General features: G+C 42.5%; 1 protein-coding gene across 1 annotated transcript in view; it reads left to right on the top strand.

The window, feature by feature from the left end:
* Positions 1-25,834, top strand: part of adcy8 (adenylate cyclase 8 (brain)) — a 129,605-nt gene that overhangs the window by 21,033 nt on the left and 82,738 nt on the right. Inside the window, exon 2 of the mRNA XM_031735073.2 lies at positions 24,849-24,998. Coding sequence (XP_031590933.1) covers positions 24,849-24,998 — 150 coding nt within the window. The remainder of the gene's footprint in view (positions 1-24,848; positions 24,999-25,834) is intronic.

The raw sequence follows: 25,834 nt of genomic DNA, 5'->3' as shown, positions 1-25,834 counted from the left end.
AGCGAGCGAGCTAACGTAGCATGGAGGAAGCTAACAGCAAAGATGGCACTTACACAAACAGAACCAGTTAATAGCGTGCTAACTTCATCTGCTTGTCAGCTCCTCTGTCTGTGTGTGAGGAGCTGCAGACAATTATTCACCTCAGTTATGTTGTCATTGAATTATATTCTGAGACGTATTTCTATTTCAAAATCAGGCTGAATGCACTGATATTTCGTTCTGATGTGCTGGTGTATGTTCTAAGTGACAATAAAGTGGCTGTTCTACTCAGTTCTGTTCTAAATTCTAATTGTTAAACTTTATTTTTGTACAATTTGTCAGTCAGCAAACACACGCTGGCTGTTGGATATTTGAAATGGATATTTCTTGGATCTAAATACTATTAAAAGTTTTCTCAATCATAAATGTGTTTTTTAAATTCTGCAGATAAAAGCCAGATCCCTGCTCGTCCTGCCCATTAGTTCTCCAAAAAGCATATCTTTCTCCCCTTGAAGGCATCAGCCTCAGCTGGCTGTATTTATTTCTCCTGCTGTTCCAAAGCTGGTGTGATATGCATCAACATTTGCCCTGTTTGAGTCTGAGAGCATATTGAGTGAGGTTTTAAGCTCAGAGCGAGGGCGATTTACAGCTTATTCTTCACATCGAGGATGATTTCAGCCAGGATTACCTCCCAGCGGTAATCTATTCATAGCACCGGCGTGGCAGCCAGCAGCTCTCGCCGCTCTCCTCTGGGGTCAGCGTTTAACGAGATTAATGTTGGATTACTGTTATCTGAAATGTGAAAACGGAAGGTGTTCAGAAAGATGAATGAATGGTGACTGTAAACGACAGACGTGTCCAAAATGAGCGACACTTCTCATCTGATGAGCTGAAGACGTGAGGAAGAGAGAAGAAGAACGGAGAACGAAATGTGATGATAACAGGATACACGTAAACCGATGTGATCCCCGAAAACCGTAGAAGGGAAACATCACAGTGAGACTGTGAGACGTTTGCTTTCCTTTAATTGGTTCTTAGTTGTACGGTGGCCACCAGGGACAAACTTTGCAGAACAAGCAGCTTTTAAATGTTTCTGGAAACAGCTTGTTGCCGTGTGGCTGCGTCTTGTATTGATTCATCTGTCAAAGATGTTTTTTTCCCAGCATTTGGCCTTTAGCCTGACCCTGAATCTCTGCCTCCACCTCTTCCAGCAGCTCTGACTGACAAAATGTTAAAGTCAGCTCTTTTAAAAAGCTCTTCTGGCATTATCTTAGCATCAGCTGCCCTCCAGGAAAAAATGGAAACCGATCCTGGTGCATTTAAGTTTAACCTGATCGTTGGAGGCTGAATTTCAGTGCAGTGATTTTACTTTTTATACTGACGTAATACACACCAATGCCTTAGCAACTCGACATAGCAACTGCACCACCCACTGTTGTCACTATGTTTCACATTAACAGAGTGTGCAGGAGTTTTCCATGTTTTGTGGAGGGCCTGCTCTGGTCCACACCTCTGGATTTTATCAAATTCAGATAGACTTGCTGGTCAGTCCCAGTTTTCTATTTTGTTGTCTGGATAATTGTATAATTTTTTATTTTGCATGCTTTTGTCCACGTCAGGCTCTCTCTCCATCTCCCTACACTCATATTTTAAGTGCAAACACACAATAAACAAAATTAAAGATGGATTTGACTGGTTCAGTTATTATTTGGTTGATGTAACTGAGAGGCCTCTGATAGAGCTACTGTTCAGTCTGCCACATTTGGTTTCCTTCTTTTGGTTTTTACACAAAGGGCAACCAAAAGCTGCTCAGATATGCAGGTTGCAGTTTTTTGGGCTGTGTCTGCCTTATGATTTTTTTAAAAAGTGCGACCTTCTAATACCAATTTTTGCTGATTCCAGTTTTATAATTAAATGACAGCATATACAAACAAAAATCAACTTTCCTTTAATGCACAATATTATTTCTATAACAAAAGAAATGATGAAACTTCCCCCAAACTTCAGTGAATCAGAGGATCTTCTCTCATTGAAACAACTGAAAATAAAATGCTCTGTTTATGGACAGAGGTATAATAAATGACTGTAAATGAGTTGCTGTACACCCACCCTTACCTGACAGATCTTATCTTACCCAACAAAAGCCAGGTACTTACACCATCTCCAGTATGCTGAACTTCACCAGATAATGGGACATCAACTCTTCTGTCTTCTTCGCGCATCTGTTTGTATTTTGCCTTTTACGTGCTTTGATTCTTTGCTGATACCGAGGCTGCTGGCTTGTGGTTGGTTGGCTCTGAGGTTTGGATAGCTTTAGCCTTAGCCACATTGTCCCTGGTAGCTACTTTAAAAATCCCATGTTGTGCTGTGTGAGGGTGTTTTAAGTGTTTCCCCGATGCTTTAGTTTGGCGAACTTTCTTCACTCGTGGTAAAAAGCTTCCACACTAACAGCATGTTCCTGCGAGCGTGCACGTCAGTATTTGCTTGCATCACTGTGCGTGTGTAGTACATGCATGAAACTCACACACTCAAAAGAATCTGTTGTTGGATGAACACAATTTAATCATTCCACGTAATTTAACCAAGTACAATAACCCATTTTTTTCAAACCAACACATTTGGCATTTGGTGGTGTAATGTAATCAGATTACGTTGGATCAACGTAGTATACTTACATTGACTTGAAGTGATTTATTTAAGTATGTAGAGTGAAATTTGTTTTAATTCATTCTACACAAGTTAAAAACTTTAGGAAAACACAATGAAATCTTGTTGTTTGAACAACTACTTTAGTAATAAAGGCAATTACTGCTACTCTTGCTTAATGAACCAGTATGGGGGTTGATGATTTCATAGAGACAAACAACCATTTGCACTTACGTTCAGAATCACCAATTAACCTAACTCTAATTACACACTGCAAACCAGCCAGATTGTGGATTTGAACCCGGGCCCTTCTTGCTGTGAGACAACAGCACTAACCATCACACCACCAAGCTGTTAATCCAGGCTTAACAAAACTAGGAAAGCTATGATTTCAAGGCTTGATGCAGAATTTTCTGTACGTTTTTGTCCATGACAGGTTAAACCACAATAAATAGCGATAGCATACACGTGGTGTGGGTGTAGTTGTCTGCCTCTTAAAACTCCACCGATTTTCCTGCAGTTTGACATCTAATGTGATCTTGTGAATTTCCTGAGTCCAGGCAACGAACCACTCTTACTAGATTGTATCATGTCATCTCAACAAGAACAAATTAAAGTTGCTGAATTTCATGCAGATGCTACATGATTTAATTATGTTCACCATAGGAACATGAAATTATTTAGTTCAAATTACAAGTTTGAATCTTGTACATGTAACAACACCCCAATTTCATTTTTAAGAGTGCATGCTCATGGTCAGACATGCAGGAGGCTTACCATCCAGGCGGTAGTCAGGGCTGAGAACGGCCAATTCCAGTGAATGTCTGGTAACAGTAAGTAACAGGCAAAAACACGTCTGTGTGAGCTATACTGCTGTTTATACTCGTACACATTCTACAGCACAGGCAGTTTAAGAGCTTCAGACTGCAAACAGAGTTTAAAGCTCACAAAATCAAGTTACGTCTGTGTTTTTTTATCGTGGGCTTTGCAGTGACTGTCGTGAAGATGAGCAGTGAAGAGTTCAGAATATAACAGTCTCATAATTACTGATTGTGCCTTTCCCAGTCAGTCTCCTCCTGAGCTTCACAATTAAAACCCGAGTTTGTCATGACTGTGAAAGCAGGGAAGTCAGAGCTGACTCCAAGCAGAGCGGTCAACATTTGCAGTGACGTTGCGAAGCTCACTGTGAAGTGAGTTCGCCTCTGGGCAGTGTGCAGGTTAACGTAGTATTGCGCAACAATGACTGCATGTCACGTCTGATCAGATTCCGGCTGCAGGACAAACCGTCAGTGTTTCCGTGAGTAGAGCGAGCGTCACAATCCAACGTTTCATAAAAGGAAAAGAAAATGTGGGAAATGTGTTTCGCTAACTGCTAATCTCCACTCACCAGCAGTGTCTAGCTTTGTGTTTCTGTTCTTTGGCGCTGAGCAGGTGCAGTCCAGCTAACACAGGTTAAATAGCAGAAAGGCTGCACAGTTGTTTGTTGGTGCCCATGTTTCCCAAAGTTACTGTGTGTTTCAGTGTGTAAGCCCGATCTTAAATATGTTTTATTCCAGTCAGAACGAGCAGCGGCACACAGCACGTGTTTGTTATTGTCTGGTGTGTGTGCTCGGTGTCTCCTGGGAGGACTGGTCTGTAGCGGCTACAGTATCACAGACTATTCCTCCTCTCCCTCAGGCTGTTGTGCTCAAGCTGGCGAGCTGCCCTCAGGGATCTGCTGCCCTGACAGTTGAGGGAATAAACCTCGGCTTGGCTTATAGGAGCAAACATAGCTGCCCACTCTGCTAAAAATATGTCTTACATCACGGGGTGTTTGGCTCTCTGTGTGGCTGATCAAATCAGGGTTTTTTCAATGGATGCATTTCCTGTAAAGGCTAACAGGAAGATTCTTGCAAGACCTGTGCATCGGCTTCAGAAAAGTGTTGATGACTCCTGATTTATCGAGAAGACGGAGGGCAACGGAGGAATAACTGTGGCCTGTCAGTCCCACATATACACGCCAGCTCTCGCTGTGTTCAGGCTTCAGTCCCTCAGACGTGTTTGCAGCCATAATGGCTGCTTTCTGCTGCTCCTGCTTCTCTCTCTCTCTGAGGGGAGAAAGATGTTACAGTCATGAAGTGACATTAAAGAGACGAGCATGCTGCTGTGCTGCAGGCTGAGCTGTAGGGAAATGTCAGGATCACATGCTCAGGAAAGCTTTGCCAAAGGACACAGCATGAGCAAGTACACGAGCATTGGTTTCTCTGGGGCACTAGAGGTCAGAGGTTGCTGTGGTCGCATAATGACTATAATAACTCTGCATTGGGCGAGGTAGCTCCTTTAGTTTCATTAATTTCTTCCCACGAGGAAGAAATAGCTGTCGATTTTTGCAAGAGGTTAAACTGACCTTTGTTTACGTTGGCGAACTCGTGTGAGAGGCGGAGAAAGAGAAGCCTGATGCAGATGGGAGAAGTTTGCTTTCTAACAAGTTTAGTGATGCGATGGTGTTTTTTAAAACCCCACATCATCATCATCGGGACAGATGGAGCAATGCCTTGTGTTTCATTTGTATCGCCGCCACACTCGGCCATTCTGACTGCTGGGGCATCAAATACTGTCATTATTTCAAAGACGCCGCTACACAAGGTGTCATTTGGTAGCAGCGTGTTATGACAGGGTTATGGCAACGGTGTCACTCCCAGCTCATACTTTACCAACATGCAGGGTAACTGGAGAGGCGGGCTTTAACCTGAAAAATGATTTTTCCTTGCCCTGACCGAGTATTCAATTCAGTTTTATTTACACAGCCCCAAATCACAACAAGAGTCGCCTCAAGGTGCTTTATATTGTAAAGTAGACCCTACAGTAATACACACAGAGAAAAACCCAACAATCGTATGACCCCCTATGAGCAAGCACTTTGGTAACAGTGGGAAGGAAAAACTCCCTTTTGACAGGAAGAATCAGGGAGGGGAGGGGCCATCTGCTGCGACCATTTGGGGTGAGAGAAGGAAGACAGTAGGCAGTAACCATAGTGAGGAAATGAAAACAAACAAATCTGTAAGTGGATTTTGTCACTGATATTGGAACTGCTCATCCATACAATGAGAATGTGAAATAGTCACGATAAATCAAAATAAAACAATCTAATTTCTAAAAGACGAATCAGTAAATCAGAGGTCGTTATCTGAAGAACTGCTGTGAGAGTGCTTTGGCCCATTAAAGTTTTTTGCATTAATCCTGAGAGTAGGCAACGACTAAACTAAAGGCTTCAGATAGATGTAGTGTCATGTAAACAGTATCAATAATATAATCCTGTATACCGCTGCTCCGTCAGAGGAAATGTTCAGAGCTGCAGACGCCAGTGTTTCGGCACAGCTGGATTTTAAAATGACGCATTCCCTTCGTAGCGAGTAGAAGCTGCAGGAGCTGCTCCTTCCTGCCTCTGCAGCCTCCTCTCTGATTAAAATATGCAAAGTTAATCCTGCACTTCATCATCGGGGTCGTTTCTGATAACACGTTCAGAACATATTGGTGAATATCACAGCTTTTATTGTTGGCTGCTCTAACACAGATACACACACGCATACACACACACACACGTTCTTTGTCACCTTAGTCATAAGTCCAATTTACACATGCAGCAACAGGCAGGCTGTGATACCAGCAGAGCCAAGAAGAGCTGCAGTGAGACTGAGGTGGAAACGTGTCTGCCAAACCAGCCACTATCTCTGCAAGGTTCTCAGCCTGCATTATCCGTCATGTGTGCTGTAAGAAGATACTTTAAATACAGAGAAACAAACAGAACACAGGGCCAACGTCTTGTCATTTGTTGTGTGATTAAATTCACATTAGAGACGTTTCAGGTGATCACAGGTGAAGAAGAGGTGTCAGAGATGAGAGATCATATCTCCAACATTAAACAGTCCAGCAAAGGCTCTCCCAGCTTTGTGATTGTTTATGGTTTTACTGGTTAACGCTTTCATGCATGAATTATGACAACCTCAATCTGGATTTTTTGTTAAGTATATTTATTCATCTGTTGGCATGAAAAAAAGATTTTTGAACTTCATTTTTTTAAACATGCACTTTTCAAAGAGTCTTTTCATGTCCACTTAGGTGGACAACATCACCTTTGGAGTGGGTGGCAGGGTATGGAGTGACACATCAGTGTCCCGAGTTGTGGTTTATGTGCAAGTATACCATCAACTCTGACATCGCTGTCCACTGTAGTGACCACTATGGGTGAAAGGGTTAAAGGTGATGTTGGTTTTGGATTTGCATTTAAGGCTCGCTCTCTTCCACAGCGTGTCTTTTATGCTGTCATCCTCATAAATAATGATTATTGTGGGATATTTGCACAGGTGTAAACACAGCTGTCTAATACACAGTGGGATAGATCAGCAGCTTCATTCAAATTCTTACCAGTTTCAGGCACTCAGCTTCATGCCTCGCTCTCCTCGTATCACACGCCAAACACAACTTCAGTTTGTTAGTTAGGCAGAGCTTCCTACCTCTCCCTCTGAGATATCAGTGCCCTCCCTCACCCCACCATCCTCCTGTGGGATGTATTTATAACATATTACTTTGGAGCTCAGAGCCTGACTAAAGTCTGACTAAATCATGTGATAAATGATTCCAAATGCACATCGTGTGATTGAAACAACAGTTCTTTTTATGATTTTTAATATTGTCTCATAATCTACAGAAAGTCAGTAAAAAGAGCTGCAAACCGAAATAACCGAAATTTATTTACTTAACCCTGCTGAGGAGAAATGTCTCATCGGCAGTGTAGTGTGTGTGTGTGTGTGTGTGTGTGTGTGTGTGTGTGTGTGTGTGTGTGTGTGTGTGTGTGTGTGTGTGTGTGTGTGTGGGGATGGTGGTAGGTGGAGATGTCTGCAAGAAATAAGGGTCAAATAAAACTCCTGCCAGATGGAGCGAGGAGAGCGCGAGCACACCCGGCCCTCAGATACAGTAATGAGTGAAGTGAGCTCAAGAAAACATACACATGAGGACCAAACAGAGCGGGAGGGGCCATCACAATATTGGATCAGAGAGAAAGCCCCCCCCCCCTCAATACACACAGGCATACTGTTTAAAAGAGGGGTTTATTTCACCTCAGATATCCAAAATACAGAGAAATAAAAATAAGCTAGTTTAAGAAATAAGTGGGTCTAAAAAAAGAGGTCAACCAAACTAAATTCCACTCAGCAAGCTGACCTGTGAGCTTAAAAAGCTGTTATAAATGCAACAGAGAGAACGGTTCAGGGACAATGCTTCACTCAGTGCAGCGAACACCGTTTCCCTACACGCCGTCGCAGCAGATGCTTCGGTCTACTTGTTGAGGCCTCTGTATTTCAGCCAGCTCCGCTCTCATGTTTAAGACACCCATCTGCCGGGCGAGTCCTTCCCCATTAATGATGTGAACCAAATGTGAGTGCCATCATTTAGAGCATTTAGTGTTGTACAAATGAAACAAACTTCTTAAGATTTCCCCCTTTTTCATCAGATGTCGTCTTTATGAGCAAATGAGTTAAACCTGCGTGTGTGATTGATGTGATGAAACTACCAAACTGGTATTTCAGTTGTGTGTCTGTAGTTACATCCCGAGTGATCCAGACGTTCCCTGTGAACAAACACTTGGTGACACTGGGGAGGAAAAACTCCCCTTTAACAGGAAAGAGGACAGGGATCTTTGAGAGGGGGAAATATCTTATTATGGTTTGGGTCTCTGTTTAAATACAACATCATTATTTGAATAATATAGAAAACAAATAATTGATGTCTAAGATTGATGTTTATTTGTTTTTTGTAGCAGCAGATTGAGTTGTAACCACGTTCGTGCGCCAACCAGCCGACCTCTCGCACGTGCTTCCTTCCCACTTTCACTCGGACTGTCACAGCTCCCAAGAACTGTGACAGTGACACCACATATCGCCATGGTAACGAGTCACATATAGGTCACACGTCACGGGATTCGTATTTGGAGCGCAGGCCCGTGTGGTTTAGGATGGAGTGGACTAAAAGTGAGAGCGGCGTTTTGAGGAACGAAAACGTCGCGCCCGTTTCACGATGCGTTCGGGCGTCGGGGCGGTCTGAGCTGCTCTTTGATGTCAGTGAGAGAGTCTGAGGACAGCATGAAGGCTGACAGCCTTTATTGTCTTTCCCAGGAGTTAACGTTACCTCATGGTTTCATATATTGTTTGTTCTGCTTGAATTTAATCGGCTCCTCTGTGGCTCAGCTTGAACAGCAGTGAAAATTAGCACGCGGCTCTGTCACGCTGTGTTACACAAAGCACAACGGTGTCACTTTTTCCTTCTGGAAACTCACAGTAGATATTGCTTTATATTAATGAAGATAATTATTAGTGATTAACAGCTTTATATGAGCTTTTATTTAATTAAGCCTCGATTGAACTTTCTGTGTCCACGAGTCTGCTAAAGTCAGAGTTATGTAAATTTCATCATCAGGTGATGAGCGCGGGGACGTCCGCCTACTGGATTTTTGTGACTGCGCAGATGAGTCTGCAGGAAATTTACATTTTCATTACACTTCAAGCAGACTTCAATAGAAATACAACAGGAATGTGACCCAGCCATGGCGTCTCCGGCTGCCTGTGTCCATGTCTGCAGCAGATCAAGTGAACCTGTTCTGTCAGCGAGCTGTTTGGGTTCTGAGTCCGTCAGGAGTATCGTCTCTCTATGACATCATACAGAGCTTTTTCTAAAAAAAAACAAACCCTGAAAGTCTTTAGAGGAGTTTCAAATCTAAGATTTTTGCTCACATGGATTACTTATACATACATTCATGCAATCATTATCTTACACTTAGTGCAGTAGTCGTAGGCCAAGGTGGATAATCCAAATGCACAGACTCCCGCCTTATATCCGACCCCAGTGGCTGTCCTCGTCATGGTGTTGGGTCCGTGGGGTGGCAGATGCATGTTTTTTGTTCAGGCTGTGCCCGGCTGAGCCTCCTAAATCTGGGGATGGGCACCAGACACTTGCCTGCAAGCTCCCCTAGTGCGTCTGCAGGAGGAGGCCCCGGTTTTCTGCTTCCAGGTGAGGATATCCAGTGCTGGGTGTTACAGATCACTGCAGTTTCTTGAAATGCTCTCTGTCTGTTCCCTCCCTTGAGAACATTTTGCCCTGAGAGTTTCTGCCAGGGGCTGTTGGCCACAACACAGCTCCAAGGATGCCAGGGACCTATCCACCACGATAGGGCAGTGACTCGTCAGGCGCTTCCACACACACTGACCTCATTATTTGAAACCGTTTAATACAAAACGTATGATGCCTTTTCTATGGCCTGCTTTAACAACGTGCTAACCTTATTTACAATCAATATTGTATGGATGTAATAATGATACTAAAGATACAGAGCGCTGTTAAAAAATAAAAAGAAAGTTTACCCAGGTCATTTTACTTTAAGTCAGTTTACTAAAAGTGAGTGATGTTTTAAATGTTATATACCTATGTGGTATGTGACTTTTGTTGCCATGATGCCAGGTCTCTCTTGGAAATGAGATTTTAAATCTCAATGAGATTTTTACCTGAATAAATAAAGGACTAATAAAAAATAAACAAATAATGTCTAATATGAATATCCACCATTGGAACAATGTGTATATGATAGAGTCATTTTTTAAATCACCAGCTTCTAACAAAACTGACCCTGGATCTGTCACTAATAATCAGTCCTGACCATTAAAGTTCAAGATCCCAGCACTGTTATGCAAAATAAGACTGTATAATAGAAATGTTAGACATAGATGTTTTGATAATTCCTGCTAATAAATAAAACATGTATGATTTAGTCACAAAAAGCTGTTTTTCAGAACCTGAAGTCTGTAGCAGCAGATACTTCGGTGAGGTTTCCCACTTGGCAGCAGAGTCAATACGAGAACTCTGCTAGAATAAAAACCCTCAGACTCTCTGACTGAATCATCTCACCATCATTTTCTGTAGTGCTAATTTGTGAAACATGATGCTGGCACCACTTGTGATCTGTGCAGCGCTCAATATTCACTTATGTGAAACTGGCCCTTTGAGCAGCGTGTCTGGCAGTCGTGTTATTAAATGAATGGGGAGCGACTGTTAACTTTAATTTCTGTGGTCGCTCTCACACTAAACCCATGTTAGTCTTTGCTACACATCCTCCCACTATGTGTGGGAGATGCAGCCCCCCCCCAAAAAAACCCCCATCAAAACCCCCAAAAGAACAACGGTTCCCTTAGTTTCCAATTTTCTTAATTTATTACATCTAGTTTGATGTTTTGAGGACACCTGCTCTTCACCAGACAATGAAACACAGGGCGCCACCATCGTAAATCAACTGTGATGGATCATATAAGCTGTATTAAACATATTGTGTATGACGGAGTATCCTGATGTGAGACGTTGTACAGGATGCATTTTGTGAGCTCTGTTTTGAGCTGAATCTTGTGCTTCAGTGATACGATCATGGTGTTATGGGGCTATAACAATGCTTATGGAGGTCTGCAGGAGATCCACTGACTGCTTGTCGGTCCTCCTGTGCCGCTCCATTTACAAAATACGCTCCTGCTGTACTGTATGCATGCAGTCAGGGCTCCAGCAGTGCTGGCTCGTTGTTCTCCTGACTGGTACTTTGGGGCACGACAAACTCAGACTTTGTAATTCTCCTGCAAAATTTCTGTTGATGATCTTTTGAATCTGTGTCTATTTTAGACAAAGTAGAAGTTAAAATAAGCAAAGTTTTGGAAACAGATGAAATTTTAATAAGCCAACACCGATGATTATAAAACTCTGATTGCTCTGGGAGCTTTTTTGTAGATTGGCTGGGAATCTCCTTGTTTAATTCTGCTAATTACTGAAGCTAGTGCTGTGCAAAGCTTGCAGCGGCACCCTTTATCTTTTCCATGATGTTGAAATCAGGTTCTTCTAGTGAGCAGAGGTTTAATCAAACTAAAGCCGCTGTGCCCAGACGTATTTGTATCGCTGGAATAGATGCTGAAAGTTTGTCCACTGAACAAATACACAAATCTAGTTAGTTTTTCTACAGAGTTTCTGTGCAAACATCAGATGCCGATGAATGATGAACTGAGGCCGACCTAAACACGTCATATTTCAGATGTAATATCTTTTGACAGGCCTGTGTTGACTGGAGTATGCTCATCATGTCTGCAGAGATCTGCGGAGCTGAGTTAATCGTTCGCTGTCCTCTTCCACACGTCTGAGCTGCAGAATAAATCCCTTCATTTGGCTGAGGGGTGCTCTCTGCACAGACCGCCGCCGGCTGCAGGGGGTTTAGCTCTGCCGCTCTCAGCCGCCTGCTCCTCTCGCATGTTTTCATACAGCTGTCATCAGATACTAAAAGCAGGTTAAACCGAGGTGGCCTCGACACCTTGTAAATCTGCCCGCTGTCGTGACTTCTTCCTCTAGTATCCGTAAGTCTCCACCGTGAATGTAAAATGAGAAGGCCAGCTGCTGAGCAGGAATTGATAGCTCTGAAATATTGATACAGGGTGCGTGTTTGTGTTTCGCTTGGCGGCAGATCTGGCAGTCTGCCCACTCCCTCGTCTCGTTGGGTTAAACATCAGCGCTCACTAATTATCCTGCTGATGTGACAAGCTCACGCGTTCCCACGCTCATCCTCACCTCACTTCTTCCCTCAGCACGTCACAGATATACATGTTTGTCTCGTGTCTTTGTTTGGTCGGTTTTTTGATCTTGGGTCATTATAAACCGTCTATGCAGAGTCATCCATGGATTACAATAATGCCTGACTCCACTGTAGAAAGAAGGAACAACATCTTAACAGTTAAGACACAGTTTTTTAGCTTTAGCCTTTATCTTCTTGTCTGCTTCTTGTAGTGTTGCTGTGCTATAATTGTGCCGTATGCCAAGAAGCTTAGTAAAAAGACAACAACACAATTCAGTTCACTTTCATTAATATAACGCCTGCTGCCTCAAGGCGCTTTGTATTGTAGGATAAAGAACGTTGTAACAATCTGACGACCCTTTTTAAGCGAGCGCTTGGCGACAGTGGGAAGGAAAACCAGGACCAGAACCAGGCTCAGGGAGGGTCGGCCTTCTGCCAAGAGAAAACAGCTCGTTTACAGTAACAGTTCATTAAAGTCTATCAACAAGTGTTAAACTAAACCGAGTGAGGGTGCGAGAGAAGCCGACAGGGATGGCATCATCATCACTCACATCACCAAAGAGAAGCTGTTGGTGTCTACGGAGTGAAATGGCCTCAAACTGCAATCCTTCACTATAACTGTAGCTTCCTTCATCCTAAAATATAAAAAAACCCCAATGGCATTAAAAATAAATAAAAGGAAAAGTAATTCCCTTTGACACAGGGCACGTAAAACAGAAAGAGGACAAGACGAGTCGACACTTCTATAGCTTTTGCTGCGCAAACACAACACAGTGATACTAAGAATTAAAACTGACAGGAAACACAGCATCCACACTTCCATCACTGTCAGCACCCTTGAACACAAACAGATGAAAACTGCTTCACATGGTGACCATGTGACACCTCCACACCTCCTCCTTGGAGCACTGCTGCTAATGCATCGCAATCATAGACACAGTTTCTCACACATAGTATTTGTTTTGGTGGGATGCACAGTTATCTTAACTATTGCTGAGCAGGGCTGGGCCACCTTCTCCATAGTCTGTTCGTCCTGTTGTCCCCCATGAGAACACCAATAAACTACCAGAACAGACAGCGCTCGTGAGCATGATGAAAGAGAGACACACACACGCTGGGCATTCATATCTCATGGGGACATTTAAATGACATGATAGTTTCCCTACCTGTTGTCTCACAAATGCCTTCAAACTTATGGGGACCAGGATTTTGGTCCCCACAAAGATATAAATACATGCTCACACACACACACACACACACACACACACACACACACACACACACACACACACACACACACACACACACACACACACACACACACACACACACACACACACACACACATTTTCATTACTTAGTGAGGACATCTCATTGACATAATGCTCTCCCTAGATCAGGGGTCTGCAACCTTTAAGACCCAAAGAGCCATTTGGACCCAGTTTCCACGCAAAAGAAAACACTGGGAGCCGCAAATACTTTTTGACATCTAAAATGAAGATAACACTGTATATATTGTTTTTTACCTTTATGCTTTGTGTGAACAACTAAGGTGTGTTTCTTATGAAATCCATGAAGCGCTACAGAGAAAATTACATTTTATTTATGTAATTAACACATTTTGAACTCTTAAAGAAATATAACAAAGCAAAGACACCCAGCTGAACTAAAATGATCCATGTAGCAAACAAAAACTGAGCCGCCACCCTTATATCTCCTTTGGGCTTTTGTAGCCTTGACCTGACTTTTAAAAAATAATTGGAAAAAAGCTCTATGCTGCTAAAAATGAAAAATAGATATTTGCAAAATTCTGCCTAAATATGTATTTTACCAGGTTAATGCGTGCGGCGGGGCGTGGTCTGCAGCGCCGCTGCAGGGGAGGCGGACGCACCTGAGCGCCACCCGCAATCACGCCTCGCTGCCTTAACGTCTGTGCTCTCTCTGCTGTTATGTTGTTGGTATATGTCGGACTGTGAGCTGAAAAGCTACAGCCGGCTGTATGCGTACAGCAACCGTGTGTGAAAAGTGGTCAATAAAGAGATGCTGAAAAGCGCGTTCATGGAAACATCGTCGGGTCTGCTGTGGTATGTTTACAATGGGACTTCTGCTCCTGAACCTCTGCGCACAGCGTCTGCAAATCGGGGCTGTACGAAGTCACTTTTATCTTTACACAGGACTGTAAGCTGTCATCTGTGAGGCGTGAGCGGTGTTTGTTTTTAACATAGTTCACGGTGGAGAACAGCTGCTGACATAATGTGGATCCGAAGATCCATAATTGGCCTATCTGGGGTTGAAAGTCTCGATAAATGCACGGCGTTACCGGCTTCCGCGAGTGTGACTCTTATTTTGAGCGATGCAAAAAAATAATAGAATATAATTTTATTTTTATATTTCAATATCACAATAATCTTTCAATTTAGAACTACAAGTTAAAAAAGAACTAACATAAATAAAATACACTTCAGCTAAATACTTCTAATTTATTTTCCCAAACCACGCGGAGCCGCACTATAAGGACTAAAGAGCCGCAGGTTGCCGTAGATGCTTACCCTAACCCTAACTATGAAAAGTGAATGCCTAACGCCTAAACCAGCCTAAACCCTGTAATTGTAACCCTGACACTAAAACAACATTTTGAGCCTCAAAAATGTCTTTAAACTCGCGGGGAAGGACATTTTGTCCCCAACAATGACTGCTGGTCCCCACAAGTACACCAGCATGGAAGTATAGTAGAGCAGCAGGACAGCCTCACCCGCCATGGACGCTGTAGCCTACTGTAAGAAGTGAACAAGGCGTATTGGGTCATAATATTTTCCTCGTTCTTTTTCACAGTTTTTCTCGAGGCCTATAAGACTACGAAATTGTCCATCTGTTTTTATATTTGTAAAATTGCTCAGTTTTTCACTCCCAAACACACAGCCAGGGGAAAAGTGAAGGAGAGGAGATCAACTAGAGCAAATGTACAGTTTCATTAAGCTGTCGTTTAAAGTCACAGCAACAGACTGAAAGGCACTCCGTCTGTTTTCTCTCTTTTGATGACTCGTGGATTAGTGAAGCTGCACAACACATGCATATTCATTTCCTGAACTCGTGTTGTGTGCACACACGCACGTACCCTTGCACATCCATATTCCAGGCGATGGTTTTATACAGACACATGGACGTGAAAACAGGCAGATTTACTTGTAGACAGTCCTCTTACTCTAATTTTGGAAGTTCCATCACTTTTACCCAGCTGTCCCCGTTCCTTATGGTCTCCTATTTCCCTAAAGCAGGGGTCGGGAACTCCAGGCCTCAAGCGCCGGTGTCCTGCAGGTCTTAGATGTTTCCTCGATCCAACATTGTTTTAAATTACCTCCTCAACGTCTCTTGAAGTTCTCCAGAGGTTCTGCCGGAGGTTTCTTCCTGTTAAAAGGGAGTTTTTCCTTCCCACTGTCACCAAAGTGCTTGCTCATAGGGGGTCATATGATTGTTGGGTTTTTCTCTGTATGTATTATTGTAGGGTCTACCTTACAATATAACGCGCCTTGAGGCAACTGTTGTTGTGTTGTTTGGTGCTGTATAAAAAACAATTGGATTGAATTCAGGTGTATTGACCCAGGATGATATCTAGAACCTGCACACCCTTGAGGCCTGGAGTTTCACAGCCTTGCCCCAAAGGCTCACCAGGTCGCTGTTACAGTGTTCCTCAGTGTCTCTCAGCTGGCCCTCCAGAGAGTCTCTTGTCCCACAGTTGTATGGACTCACTTTAACCATATCCGATTCCCGTGCACCACACTCCACCACCAGAGGCTCCCGCCAGCTGATGTAAATTGCTCTGTTATTTATTTGCCAGTAAATAAAATGTCTGCAGATCACAAATAAAACCACATGAATTGAACTAAAAAGACGAGCTCCCAGATCGGACGCCTGTCACAGCCGGCTGGTCAAAGACGCAGATATGTGTGTTTATTTGTCACGGTGCACGGCCCTACTCACGGTTAAATCAAATTGAAGACATTATGTTAATTATTACTAATATTAACCCTGCCTGATTATTTTCCATGTAGCTGTTTATAAGCAGCGCCTCTTCCCGGCCCAGCGCTCCTAATGAGGTCTTGTTAAAAACATCCACATCACTGGCATTTCCCTTTAATGAGTGCACCGGCGGTTTCCATGCTGATGCCCTTTATGGCAAACCGGCGCTGCTCTTTTCCAAAACAACATGGATGCCGCCACAGCTGCCGCAGCTTACGGGGGTTTTAATTTTTGTCTCCGTGGGAGGAGCAGAGGCCTTCGGGGGGGCCGAGCAAGAAATTGAATCAACGCTGAGAGCGTCCTGGGAGAGATTCACAATAACGCACAGTAACACACCGTAATGCTCTGTGAGATACAGTGATAAGCCTCGGGGGAGAAGACTGGCAGAAGGATGGCGCTGCGTGTGTGTGTGTGTCGCTTAAAGGAAGAAAGCCTTTGATACTCCTACATGTTTTCAGTTTTTAATGTGAAAGTCCCTACAGGAGGTTTTTTTCCACACAGGGTTTCCTGCTGCAGTATTTGAAGCGGAGGCGGGTCGAATCAACTGAATTAATGACGAGAAATTTATACAAGCTTTAGCGAATGCAAGCTTAAAGGCTCCTTTTTCCTTAAACGTGGGAGCGTTGGTTTTCTTGGATGTCTGAGCTTCGCTGTGCAGAATGGTGTGCAGCATGTTTAAGCTGCTGAAGATGGACAGTTTCTCCAAATTTAAGGTGGTTTGTGATGATAATCAGGTGGGAAGTCAGTGCTGGTCAACTTATATAAGCAGAAATTTGGGGACTTGAAGTCAGAAAGCACTGAGGTGGATCTGAATTGAAGTCAGAGGCAGCTTCACATCCTGTATTCTGTATTGTTTTAATGACAATGGACTCAGAGTGTCATTTAAAGAATATTAACAAGGTAAATCATAAATGAACCTGTTATTTAAGGCAGTATATACATGTTCCCTGATACTGAGGGTAGATTTTTAATCGTCACAGTAAGGTATTTTAAGGACTTTTAAGGAAGGAAGTTAGGCTACTGTTAACATCATGTATTTTTACATATAAAAACGAGTTACTAAATCTGTAAAGAAGCATTCAAAATGGTAAAAAAGTCAGAATAGAACGAGGGAAATGTATTTCACCTGTTTCTTTTAGTGCATTTTTTTTACTTGTTCTTTGTGCTGGAAGTGAACGAGAGCAGCTCTCCCTCATGGTGGTGGAGCTGCACGTGTGCTCCTTGTGTGACAGTACAGTGCTACATTAGCGCCTCCTCCCATCACAGCAACCAATCCTAAAGTCTTTTCTGGTGCAAACCCTGAAGCTTCAGAGTTCGACACTAAACTTTGAAGCTCCAGTCCAGCACACTCAGACTCTTACTTACTTACTTACAAAGCTCGAGGCAGCAGTACAATGTTTATGTTTTTACCCCTTCAGTCCTAAAAGGCTGATGCGATATTGTCATCGCCTGCTGGGCGTGGCCGGGCGGTGAGTGGCTAGTTGGCATGGAGAACCAAGTTTATGAACTAACTCAAGATTGGTTTCAAATCGCAGTTACCTCGACATTAAGGTCAAAGGTCAAGATTTCTGATAATCTTGTGAATGTGCCAACTCTGGGATGAGACGATGCAGGAGTTTAGGAGGCTGAGGGGGTACCGGTGGTAGGGTCAGGTCGGGTTTCCTTTATTTTTGTTCAAGATCAGATTCAGATCAGATCCTTTGCTTTGTTGATTTAAATGTGATATTGGCGCGTTGGCAGGGTAATGTCTGACTTGGATATTTACATTCACACAATTGTTTGGTCTACAAAGGTTCAGGGCTGTAGTGCTTATGTGAAAACCACATCAGCGTCAGTTAAACTAAATGACAGTGATTGGTCAGTGTATATATTATCCAAGGAGGTTAAATGGATGCCAAACATCAGCCATTATTTGGGAATTTATAGTATTCTGCACCACCTCCTCCTTCTGCCAGGCTCTCGTCTCTGTTAACACCAATCCATCCAGATCGATCCAGACGGGTGGAGAGGATTTCGGGCAGTTGGGAAAAGCACCCTCATGAAATGTCAACTTGCTCTCTGCAAAGCAACCCTGCTGTGAAAAGCACCAGAAATCAGAAAATCCCCTCTTCATGCTCCATTTTTTCCTCTTGAAATGTGCTCTCACTGCAGCAATTTCACTGCAGAGGAAAACAGCGGCAGAGCACTTCTCTCAGCGACAGAGGACACCGAACTGTCTTTTTGAGGTTTTTATCATCTGTGACACAATTCTGCCTCGAGTGTGGGAGCAAAAGCTCTCAGTCTTTTATTTTAAAAAAAGACAGGCAGGCGGGGAGCAATGAAACGGTTTTAAAGCTTTTTGATCACTTTGATTTACAGCGTGCTTTGTGTCAATGAGACTCATCTAAGCTGGAAAGAAGGCATTTAAATGTTGTGGTGTTCAGATTCCTTTCTCGTTGACCTTCTTCTTCATCTTCCTCTTCTGTCACTGCAACGCTTCTTCACTAGGTGCATGTATCTGCAGCTCCATATTCAGCACCCTGTGTCTAATATATCCACTATCAGGTGGGGTGGAGTGGGAGGAGACGAGTGTGGGGTGATCTGTGGCAGAAAGATATCAACAGGAGGGAACGGGAAAGGCTTAAAGGGTGTTAGCGATGGTATAAACAGTATACGGCAGAAATGATATAAATTTGGCCAATGGTAGAGATTTTGACTATACCGTCCTACCGCGATAGCGCATGTTGATGATGTCATGAAGCTGTGCCTGTTTTGGTCGAAAGCATGGCAGCGGCTGCAAGCATGGAGCTTACAGGTGGGGAGGAGGAGGAGCTGCTCATAAAGAAGACCGGTGTGACGTCGGTCATGTGGACCTGGTTTGGGTTTAAGCATTCGGATGTTGAGCAGAAAATTGGCAAATTATGCCGGTGTTCTGGGAATCTATCCTACCTCACAAACCATCCTACCCTTGTTTATGCACATGCGCGTAACACGAACCCCAAATTTACATAATTTTTTTAACCCATTGTGAATATTTCTCATGGTTATGGTTATGGTTAGGGTTTGTATTAGTCACAAGTCGCCGTCAAATTATAATACGCGTAGCACGATTTGCTGAAGTAGGACAGTTTCTCAGACAGTAATAGTGAAGAGAGGATATACAAGTAATTTGTTTTATCTCCTTAAAACGAAGCACCTTTTTGGAATATGAGGAAAGCCAAAAAGTGTGCCTTCCATAAATGCCCAGTCAGTCAAATGGAAAGAAAAAAGTGTCCCTACACACCAGCAGACTGATATCTTCCAAGCCTTTTCCACAGGCACTCGAATCAGCGGTGGATATCACAAATGCCATTACCTTGCACTTGTGGTGCCGTTTCTTACAGTGGAGAAAAGCGGCTTTAACGATGTGATTAAGACACTCGATCCATGTTACGAGGTACCTGGCCACAAACATTTTAGCTGAACTGAAATGTTTGCAGCCAGTAAAATTTATTAAAAAAAGTTTTGCACAATAACTGTTCTTAAAATGGCATTCTGTACTTTTTGAAGTGTGTTTATTCTTCTGCAATGTATCTGTTATGTGACTATGTTCAGTCATTTTGCCGTACGTATATATCTATATCTATGTATATATATATATATATATATATATATTTATACATATATATCGCAATATATATCGTTACCACACATGCTTCAAATTATACCGCAATATGGATTTTCAGCCATAGCCCAGTCCTAATCAGAGGGACAGCTCAGGTTAAATGATTTGACAAAGTCAGAGAGCCTGAGATGGTTTGGACAATTGCAGAGGAGGGACGGTGGTTACGTTGGACAAAGGATCTTGAGGATAGAGCAGGCAGGCAGGAGGAAGAGAGAAAGACCTCAGAGGAGGTTCATGGATGTCGTGAAGGAGGACACACAGAGGGTTGGAGTGACAGAGCATACTGGAGGAAGGGTGAACGTGATGCAGATGGTCCGCTGTGGTCCTAAAGGGAGCTGCCGAAAGAAGAAGAAGATCTGTTAATAAATTAAATAAGTAAAGGCATCTGTGTTGGTGGACTACAGGTGTATGTACGGTATACATCACATAAACACAAACCTTAGACGACCTCGAGACTGCACAAGAAGCTCGAAGGTCGAAGTCATCGCTGGTGATGACCCGATGTTATTGGAATACATAATTTTGATTATTTTTGAAGAGTCTGTTGACAAAAACAATAATCACTCTGACACACAACAAAGAATCTTTTAACAAAGCCCTCTTATCTTTTCTCCCAAACATGCAGTCAGGACGAATGTCGGGGTCAACTCGATGACCTCAGAGGCCTAAAACCCGTATACACCGTAGACTATATAGAGAAAAATCTGCATAACATGATGATGACCTCAGTAAACACGTTCCTGATGACTTACATGTACAGCATGTTTCCATAGTCTAAATGATGTTAAAGCAGATCATAAACCAGGCTAAGGCCTTATGGTGGACGTCTGCCAGCCTCTCAGTCAGGTCCAGCCCTGATTTAAAACATCCGGTTGCAACAAACCCCCAAAAACTAAATGGCAACAGGCCTCCAAACATAACGTCATTTTTACATACAGTCCATTATTACATTACCCTGGATTTCTGGGCCTTGGAGATGTACCACCTTTTCCAGTTGGTAATTTGTCTGAAGATGTTAAAAGGCACAAATCTCATCAACCTGGCTAATAATATTGATTTATGGATCAGCGGTGTTATCAGTATCCTGCAGGTACACTACATGGTGATCTTTGTGTGAGGAAATAGAGGCCGTCCTGTGTGACCTTTATAGAGATACTGTAGAGGGTAGCAGATGCTCGAGTCCTGTCCAGACTTGCCCGTGACTCTAATTACTCCCCGTGTACACAAACCCTCTGAGAGTACAGCAAATAAACACTGTGTCATCCAACTGAAGTATGATAAAAAAAACAGTTCAGGTAGAAATCCTCGTCTTGTTTGAAGAGCTGTTTGTGGAAGTCGGGTGAAAGCTGTGAAGGGTTTTCCTCTGCGAGTGTTTTTAATGCTTGCATCATGTGAAGCTCCAGCAGGTAGGAGGAAGCTGGTCAGGCGGCGGTGAAATCCCTCGTGCTGCTCAGGAACACGCTCGTGTTGCAGGCTGTTACATCAGCCCGCCGTCCGATGCTTTTAACGGGCCGAGCTCTACCTCACTTTATGTGCTCACAGCTGATGAAAGCTTTCAGTGTTTATACTGTCATCTTTCACAGAAATTTCAAAGAAGACACTCTAGTTCAGTTTAAATGTTACACAGCTGCTCTCTGGATTTCTTTATTTATTTAGATTTTACCTCTAAGTCCCCAAAGCCAGACTATATTCAAGTCTGCCTTAACGGTAGATTACTTTGTTCAGCGAGTACGCTTTTTGTTTCCATAGTTAAATAAGTTTTTACAATGACATTACTTCATAAAACTAAATTAAAGTCACCCATAATATTAAATGTACAGTTTTAGCTCCCGTTCAGGTTACAGATTTCTGTACTAAGAGTTGCTTGTCATATAAAGACTTACAGTGTTCTGAATTTCTGGTAAAGCCATGGATTGCTGTTGGGTGTCAGAGTAGAGTGCTTTAAAGTTTGCATGAATCAATATTTTTGTATCAGGATGGATCAAAGACTTTATGTAATGGATCAGAGTTCAGTTAGAGAAGCACGATCAGCTCTGCACAAGTCGTTAACCTTTCCCGTTGAGTGAAGATTAACACAATTTCAAATGATTATTATTAATGCATGTAATGCACTTCATCAGTTCAGTTCTCTCTGCTGCCCCCAAGTGGCCAAAAATGAATGATTAGTGCTTTAAGCTGACGTAGGCGAGGATTCATTCAAATAATATACTGACTTATCTTGTTATGTAGCCCTAATTCAACATAGACATAACATAACATTTTACAAATCTTTAATATGAATATGTATTTATATCTTAAACATATTTTATCCAAACATAGTCATGACTTATTTAATGTACATGTCAGACTGGCTTAATTGGTTTAACCTGCACTTAATCTAAAGCTCTTACAGTTCAGAGCTCAGAGTATTTAAAGTGTTTGAAAGAATGCAGACGTCTAATTTACTGATACATGTTTGAGTTTATTCTAATGGAACTATCAGTCCTTGCAAGGTGTTTATAGACGGTGGACAGGCATTGGTACATGTGAAACAGGAGTTTGAATGTTCACTCATTGCAGAATTAATGTTTTGGCATTTGTCTTACCTGCTCAAGTACCAGACGGTCTGATTGCTGTTAAACAGATGTCATAGATCATTGACTTGTAATGGTGGTTGAAAGCTCTTTGGTGTAACAGATCAGGACCTGTCTGGACTCGCCTGACAAGTCACATATGGTTTTAAAACACTAAAGATGGGGCCAATGAAAGTGCTCAGCTCTTAATGGCTGACATCACTGCGGCTGTCACCAACTTTTACAGTAGCGGCTACAGACGAAGAGCGAAAGCTGCGTCTTTAAATGGATTTGTTTTATCAGTAATCATTGGAAGAAATCAGGCTGATTAAAGTTTGATCAGGTCTGGATCTTGGACAAATGAGGCTTCTGTAGTTGTTTTTCAAGCCCCATAAAGTGATCAGCTAGTTAAAGAAAACCACGTCACACACCACAAAATCTACAAAGTCATGTGAGCTGCAGCTTCCTTTAGTTTCTCTATTTTTGCTTCTGCTCCCTGTAAACAGAAATCATTTGTACACTGTGAGATAAAATTTGCTTGAATGAGGGATCTCTGACAGACGAGTCATTGTGACTGAAAACTAAACCTGACAGCGCTCCTGCAGTTTTTCTGGACTTCCCCTCACTGATTTGATTTCTTGCCCATGACAGACGTCAGCGTGACGTCAAATCCCTTCAAATTCTCCAGCCTAGAAGGCCTTTAAACCGTCTCACTGTATGCGCCTCTCTCAGTTTATAACTGCAAGTCTTGATGCTGCTCCTGAGTCACATCCAGCTCTAATGGTAAGAATAAGTGACAGACTGTGTAACATATCACCACAAACATAAAGGGAGTTTGTGACAGTTTGCAGCACCGTCACGACTCTTCAGATTACACCACGGGGACTGCAGCGAGCAAATAATCCTTCCATCGTGTCACATCACCTCAGGACATCATATTTTACTGAGTACTGTGTATGCATCTTAAAGTACTCTGAGGTCATAGCGTCCTCTGTAAAGCTGTTCATATATCTTTTTGCTAAAGTGATTTGTTTAAAAAAATGCGTTTCAGATAAAGTTGTAAAATGTATCTGTTCTGAAGTTTAGATTTGGACCCAGAGGCCAGCCGCTCAGCGTCTCAAAAAGGAAAAATATGGACCTGCTGCACAAAGTTGGCAAGGAACAAAATCAAATAAGGTGCAAAAAAAAGGGAAATGAACACAAGATAACAAAGTGGAGAAAAAGACACGGAACAGAAAAGCAAACCATAGAAAACCAACTCGATGTGACAGGAACGTAACAGTGTTACTGCCTGATTTACTTCAAGCTTTGATCTGAATTCATTTCATTGAATTTGTCATAGTTTCCATGCAGTTTCACATGTTAGCCTTCAGTACCTGCGGACTCGTGAGGCTACGGCGGCACATTTGTAAAGGAACATTTTGTTCTGTGTGAAAATAATCTCATGTGACTTCCAGTGTGATGCCGGTAGGACCCCCCTCCCCGATCGCACAGCTGGAGATCAGCAGGGTCCCTCTGTTGAATGTCGGCCTCCACCTCTCTCTCTGTTTCTCTCTCACTCTATATATTTCTAGTTATTGTTACAATTAAAAATATTAAATGGCACATATCAATGTGCACAACTTCCTTTTAGTCACAGTAATTAAAAGTCCCACGTGGTTTTTCCTATGTTGGAAAAACTCAGTGATGGTTGAAAACTTGCATTGCTAAACACAGAAGTAATGTAACCGATCTACTGTGAGACGCATCAATGATGACGTCAGTTATTTCTATAGTCATACACTTTATTTATACTTGGCAGCCGACAGGTCTCGTTATGTTTTTGAAAACGTCCTCGCTAATATTGTGATTGAAGTTTCTCCAGGAAAAGCTTTTAATGATAAAGTGAACCTTTCTTCTAGTTGTTAATTAAGGATTAGATTTTCTCGTTGCAATCTTTTTAATTTGCTTTTGAGCCTCTTATTTTTAAGATCAATAAAAAAGCAAAAGATTTTCCTCAACATTGTCGTGTTTTTTACAAAAATAATCGATATAAGATGATAGTTTGTATTTTGTGTTACAAACTATCGTCTGTTGTGATTTTTGACTTTTTGTTGGCTGATATTTATTTTGCACTGATTTGAAAAGATGCTCTTTTTTCTCTTTGACAAATGCTTGATGAAGATCTTACAAATTGAAATGTTTCTTTTCATAAGTATTTTTAGAATTAAATATTTAGTTGGAGAAAAATATTGTGCAGATATTTCCCCCTTTTTCAGCCTAATTAATAAAGATATAAAATTGCCTCAGAATATTTGTAAATATAAACAAAGAAGATGTAACAAAGCTTTGAATGTTGGTTCTTGCACTTCTTGCAAATCTCCTAATCCTCTCTTTTTGTGTGTTCTAGATAGCAGCTCAGGCTGTGTTGTTCATGTGCATGAACACTGCTGGGATATTCATCAGTTACCTGTCTGACCGCGCTCAGCGGCAGGCCTTCCTCGAGACGCGGCGCTGCATCGAAGCTCGGCTGCGACTCGAGACAGAGAACCAGAGACAGGTGAGCCGCAGACAAGTTTTTGTTGCCTCCTGCAAATTTTTAAGCTTCGGATGATTGTTAGTCACTGTCTGTGCTGTGTTTTCTTTCATACATTTGCAGCAGTTAAATTTTTCTGTGTGTTTTCACAAGACACTTAAAGAATGAAAGCAAGTTTAGGAAGTGTGTTCAGAGCCAGGTTTGAAGATTTGTGTGAGTGCTAGCAGCAGGGCTGTAGGGACGGCTCTTTGTACTCCGTTAGTATCACCACCAGGTCAAAATGCTTGCTTTACAATCTGCATGGACTAAAACACAGTTTGGCTCAGATATTCAGGACGCCCAGGATTAAACTCAGGCTGTTTGCTCAGTTTAATGACCTCTGAACTCCTGCATGTCCTCCTGAATCTTCTCTGACGTCTGCCTCTTTCAGTCCTGCCCTGCAGCTCCATTGTCGGTCTGCTTTGCCCAACATATCCACTATCCCTCATCTCCACATGTCCAAACCATCTCAGTCTCGGCTCTCTGACTTCATTTCCAAACTGCTCAAACTGTCCCTCTGCTGAACTCATTTCTAATCCCGCGTCTCCGGCCTGTGACAGTGGTGATGGTGTGCTCGAGCTGATGCACACCATCACCACTGTCACAGACAAAATCTGAATCTGTGGTTGAAGTATTGGAAGTGTTGAGAATCCATCATGGTGGTTTATGTGCATTATAAATGTGAGCAAATCGTACCTCATACCGTCCACATGCTAGCATGTGCTATTGTGTGCATGGCTAGCATGCTAAATGCTCCTTGTAGACTTATTTAAGTGCTGTTTACTCAGTGAGAGTTCATACGCCGCTGCTCAAACTATTTC

This window comes from Oreochromis aureus, linkage group 18 (genome assembly GCF_013358895.1).
Source record: "Oreochromis aureus strain Israel breed Guangdong linkage group 18, ZZ_aureus, whole genome shotgun sequence".
Classification (NCBI taxonomy): domain Eukaryota; kingdom Metazoa; phylum Chordata; class Actinopteri; order Cichliformes; family Cichlidae; genus Oreochromis; species Oreochromis aureus.
This window is presented reverse-complemented; position numbering and strand designations above follow the sequence as displayed.